Source organism: Abramis brama, assembly GCF_963993115.1.
Source record: "Abramis brama genome assembly, chromosome: 20".
In the NCBI taxonomy this organism is placed as follows: domain Eukaryota; kingdom Metazoa; phylum Chordata; class Actinopteri; order Cypriniformes; family Leuciscidae; genus Abramis; species Abramis brama.
This window is the reverse complement of record NC_139982.1, coordinates 16,297,397-16,303,396: the sequence shown is the minus strand read 5'-3', so window position 1 is coordinate 16,303,396 and position 6,000 is coordinate 16,297,397. Positions and strand designations below refer to the sequence as shown.

General features: G+C 32.1%; 1 protein-coding gene across 1 annotated transcript in view; it reads right to left on the bottom strand.

Annotated features, from left to right (window-relative positions):
- Positions 1-6,000, bottom strand: part of stra6 (signaling receptor and transporter of retinol STRA6) — a 31,264-nt gene that overhangs the window by 3,295 nt on the left and 21,969 nt on the right. The window contains exons 12-17 of the mRNA XM_084094339.1: positions 5,181-5,256; positions 4,040-4,173; positions 2,946-3,063; positions 2,642-2,743; positions 1,588-1,751; positions 584-721 (exon numbers count right to left, since the gene is read on the bottom strand). Coding sequence (XP_083950465.1) covers positions 584-721; positions 1,588-1,751; positions 2,642-2,743; positions 2,946-3,063; positions 4,040-4,173; positions 5,181-5,256 — 732 coding nt within the window. The remainder of the gene's footprint in view (positions 1-583; positions 722-1,587; positions 1,752-2,641; positions 2,744-2,945; positions 3,064-4,039; positions 4,174-5,180; positions 5,257-6,000) is intronic.

The window sequence follows — 6,000 nt, the reverse complement described above, 5'->3', positions numbered from 1 at the left end:
ATATATATGTATGTATGTATGTATGTATGTATGTATGTGTATATATATATATATGTATGTATGTATGTATGTGTATATATATATATATATATATATATATATATATATATATATATATGATAATAATTAAAGTAGTGTTTCACATTTCCCTTTTATTATTATTATTTTTTTAATTATGTCATTTATTATTATGGTAGTTATTAGTCTAAATAATAGGTGGTTGTGCAAAAATAAAACTGTTGACCATATTGTGTCTATAGAACTGGTTATCACTTAAAGTATGAAATAACTATCAGTTATTATTTAATGCCAAAAAACATCAGCATACCTATTTGAAATCACCTCAATGCGTCTTATCTTTTTTTAAAAAAGTAAAGTGGCCTGGAATGAATGTCAAAACTCAAATTGAATGAACACAGCACAGCCTTAAAACACTAACCACATCCTCCGTTCTAAACGAATACGTCTAAAAGCGTTGAGTTTGAGAGCAGACTCTGGAACAGGTACATTGCTCTCAAAGCCAATGATATGTAGTCGTATCGTAGTCATGAACTGAAGTAATAAAGAAAATCAAACCACAGACCTTCTTCAGCATCTCGAATCCTCTGTGCGGAGAGATTGTCCTGGCCCGTGGTTTGCAGCAGGAGTCCACAGAAGGCCTTCATCACGGGGTGAGACTGGCTGACCTCAATCTTCAGGTAATGAGCGTAACAGCGGTATCCTGCAGAGAGACCACCAAGAGGAGATCAACATCCAGATTACACTCACAGCCAACATCTGAGGGGGTTCTAGCTCGGACTTTCAGTGTATATTCAGTGAATAAGTAGAGTTACATTTGATATTTCTATGTGCATAACTACAAATCCGGCTTAAATAGGGTGACCACCTTGCTCTGTTGCAGGACAGTAGATGTGATTTTTCAGGACATTATACTATGTAAATATTGGATGTTAACATTTTAAATTGTCAATAGGCTGTGTTATTTGCCCAGGTTCGAGGGATACCATGTGATTTACTCTACGGGACCTATGAATGAATTGAATAACAGGCTAGTAGAGGTAAAAAAACACATTTTATAATAAAATATACTGCATTTCCTTAAGTAGCGACTACTTTATTTTCTTTTATTAGACTACACCAACAATAAATGCGTTTCTACCGGATTCAGGGCATGTTGAACTTGAATGTTTTGTTGGATCGGGCAGGTTTAATCAGGATGTTATCCAGTACGTGTCTAGAAGCAGTAAATGGATTTTTTAACAGCAATCAAATTATTTTAGTATTATATTTCTTATTGTGGTATATTGCAATTTCAGGGAAGAAATAAAAGAATACAGACATAATTTAAATGCGGGATACTGATTACGTCTTGGGGGACGCGGGACAGTTAGGCTTAAATAAAACTAATATAATATAATATGTGTTATATTATGTATACTTTATATAATTAAATAAAATACATATTTTTTTAATTCTATAAAATAAATAAAAAGATATTTAAAAATATAATTATGTATTGGTGTCTTCTATGATGTAGTTACTTTTTATTCTATAAATAGTTAAAGCTGTAAATGAATGCATCAGTACCTGGGTCAAAGGCCTCCACGCTGCGGTTCAGAAGGCTGATGTCCAGGCGTCCTAAGTGGACTATGTTGAACAGGGCAGTGATCACTATCCTCCAAATGCCCACTACCACACCAACCATGACATTAACCAGGAAACACATGTAGCTGAGAAGAAACAGACTCCCTCTGCAGAGAAACACCAAATAGAATTTGGATTATAAAAATAAATATACTGTATATACATTTGTTCTTTTGATTTTACTGTATATAATAAAGTAATAAAGTATTAAACACAAAAAATATGTAATAATAAAAGGAATATATATATATAAAAATATAATATGTATTAATATATATTATTTATTAATTATATTATTTATTATTTACGAATAACATTTATTAACATACATATACATATATATATATATATATATATATATATATATATATATATATATATATATATATATTTTTTTTTTTGTATTAACATATATATATATATATATTTTATTACTTCTAATTATTTTTCAGTCATAATATAATAAAAATAATTGGTAAACATAACAGATCATTTTATTTCATTTAATAAAATAAAGGGAATTAATAAACAATTGATTATATAAAAAATAAATAAATAAACAATTGATTATATAAAAAAATAAAAAAAAATAAATAAAAAAATAAATATATATACACACATATATATACACACACACAATATAATATAAAAAAACAATTAACAGTAGGTAAAATTGTTTATTTTATATATATATATATATATATATATATATATATATATATATATATATATATATATATATATATATATATATACACACAAATATGCAATTATTGAAATGTTATTAGTAACAACGATGTCGCAAAAATAAAACCGCGTTGAACATTTGTATCTGAAATTTCTGCTGCTCAATATAAGTTTCATAATCAACGATGTACAGAAAGGTAGATGTTTTTATTGTTGGCCAGTCAGCCATGGCCTGCCAGATGGTGTGTGTAGACGGTACAATGACCAGAAAGAGCCAGATGTTTTGGCTGTGTTGTTAATGAATTCGCACCTGTTGTTCAGATCTCTCGTCCCTGCATCCTTCCTGATGAACAAAAACCTGGAAGTCACGTGCTGGATCAGCGCAGCCAGGAGCAGCGTCAACCAGAAAGGCCTTTAGCAAAGACAATACGCAAGTGAGAAGCATCTTAAGAGGCACTTATCTAATTGCTCAGCTTATGATGAGAGATGACTGATAGGAAGGCGTTAGTAGAGATTCGTGGCTCACAGGGTCACGACCCTGAAGTCACAAGCAGGACAGAGGTTTCTCAAGGTCACCGTCATCATCTAAAGTGAGCGGAGTGAAGGCCACTCACCACATGCGGCCGATGATATGGAAGAGCATGAGATTAGTTCCATAGAAAATAGGGATGATGATGAGGAAGACGGCGAACAGAATGCAGATGAAGAACACCAGAGTCTGGATCACCATGCCTGGACACAGAGACACACATCAGACATGCTCATGTACAGGATACCAGTTCAGATGGTTTCCGAACAAATCAAAATGTTTATAATATTATATTTATATAGTGTATATTATTGATTATTTAAAAGCAGATGAAACCCACCCTATTTACTTTCTTAATAAGCATTCCTGGTCTTTTGATTGGATGTTCGATGTGCACATTAATCTAAAGAAATTTGTTTTATCAAAACTTTCTCCATGTATGATGGATTTTTTTGTTTCCTGATGAACGAAGTACGGAGCCCCTAAAGGGACATGTTGGTGGATACAAATATGAGATGGGAGGAAAAATTATATTTCAATGCTTTTGCATTCCCTCACAAATGCCTCGCGTTTTCCTAAATATCTTTGCGTCCGCCTGCAAAATTTTGGAGTTCTTTGCGAGCGAATGCAAAGTTTCTCTGGGGACCACAAACATTTTTGCAAGAGAATGCAAAGTTTCTGCGGGGAATGCATTTTTTTCTTTTGAGAGAACACAAAAGCATTGAAATATATTTTTTTCTCCCATCTCACATTCCATCATCATGAATAAAATAATTCAAAATAATGAATTAAATAAATAAATAAATATATATAAAAATACCAATAAATAAATGAATAAAAAAATAAAAAAAATAAATAAAAAATCAATAATGGGATATATATATATATATATATATATATATATATATATATATATATATATATATATATAAAATATGTATATTTATATATCCAATCCAAGTTTTGTTTGCTCCAGTACACAAACCTAGGCTCAATTTAGCAGGTAAAAACTAAGTTTATAATAATAAAGTAAATAAAGGCTGTATTGCCAGTCTTAAAAAAGATATTACATATTGTCTTTCAAATCTATTTATTCTCAGACTTTGATACCTTGAGAATGAGGGAGTTTCTCAAACAGACGCGTCTCACATTCAGTACAGTGGAGAAATGTGTTCTCACCGAGACAAATGAAGGCAGCCTGGTAGCTGGTGAAGCCCATCCAGCACACCAGCGCGGGGCGAGACGGTCTGATACTCCTGTGGCAGTTATACACAGTAAAGATGTCTCCTCTGTACAGGCCCTTCAGGTTAGACCTGAGTCAACACAGAGACACCATTCAGAGCTTTAATAGACACGCAGGATCTGTGGAAATGCATGTAATGGGGACGTCTCTTCATCAAGAAGGAACTGAGAATTGCATGTCAGGGAGTCAAACTGCCATTAATGACATTTAGAAACTCAATTCGAAAAGTCATTATTTTTAATCTGGCATTCCTGACTGTAATTACCTCTTTCTCATTAGCCTAGTAAATGATTTCTCCCCGTTTCACCTCCAGCTAGCTCTTATTCATAATAGAAGCAGTCAGTTATTATAAAGAGAAAATTATTAGCAGTGTATTCACATGTGTGTATGATGACCAATTAAAAAAAAAAGAAAGAAGAGGAAATGTGTCAAATCGGGTAAACTGGTGCTCTCATATTAGAGTTATACATTTATATATACACATATTACATTAACTAATATATAAAAAAAATACATTTTAAAATATTTAATGTTAAATACATAAATATGTAATATTAAATGCATAAATATTTATTGTTAAATACATAAATATGTAATATTAAACAAATATTTATGACTAAATATTTAATATTAATATATATATATATAAATATTCATATTTATATATTTATATTAATATTTATAATATTACATAAAAAATAAAAGTTACAATTGTTTTGTATTTTATTGCTAAAATACATTTGATTTAATATATTTAAAAGGAAATTTTGATCAAATATAATCAATAATATAAATGATAATTTGTTGCTGAATTTAAAAAGTTGGAATTGAGTAGTTTGATGATATATATATAAAAATAAAAAGAGATTTATAATGTAAATCAATTAGCAATCATAAACTTAATTTTGACGACAGAAACTTCTGAAGTCTTTTATGTCCAGTTCTCACTCCAAATTCTATTTATAAATGTACCTGGCTTACTTGCTTCTACTTGCATATATTTGTTTCGGCATAGTTAACTGGGATAGATTAGGATGTGAGATTTTTAGCAGGTTTATCTGTAGTTTTTAGTATCACCTGTGCAAGACCATGGACCTCATGAGCATGAACAGGTTGACCAGGCAGGCCAGGGTCACCGCTGACAAATAGCAAACTGGAAGAAAAACAAAACCAGAATCACATGAGCCGGAGAGTCAATGTCAGATGCACAAGTACGCACTCACAACCTCAGCACTTTTTCCCCACTGACTGATGGGAAAACGAGTCGTGCTACAGTTCAGCGGTCGGCTTTGCTGACTGCTTCATTATTCATCTGTTGATTTATATAGGTATTTAAAGCTGAGTGAAAGTGAATGCAAGCGAATGATTGGACTGTATGCAGTAAATGCACTGATGCATGCAGACCTCTAACAGTCTGGATCAATGCAAGCGCTTCATCAGAAAGCTCACATTTGCATGACTGTATTGGCATATATTTGCTTATCAGAGATCATCATTAAACCCATTCTAGACAACTGCACTGATCCAAAATACTCCAGCTTTGCAATTCCTGTAGTATATCTAAATTGTTAAAGTGTTGTTTAAAGTGCCCATATTATGCTATTTTGAAGGTTCCTAATTTTGTTTTGGACTCCTACAATAGGTTTACATGCACCCAAGGTCAAAAAACATTTAATTTTCTCATAATTTACATTGCAGCACCACCTCCTTTCTCACAGTGCCAGAAATAGTTTGATAAAGGATTCTGTCTCTCTAATTGGTCTACTCTGCTTTGATTGGACAGATGGCCCAGTTTGCTGTGATTGGTCTACTCTGCTCTGATTGGTCAGATGGCCCAGTCTGTTGTGATTGGTCTACTCTGCTTTGATTGGTCAGATGGCCCAGTCTGCTGTGATTG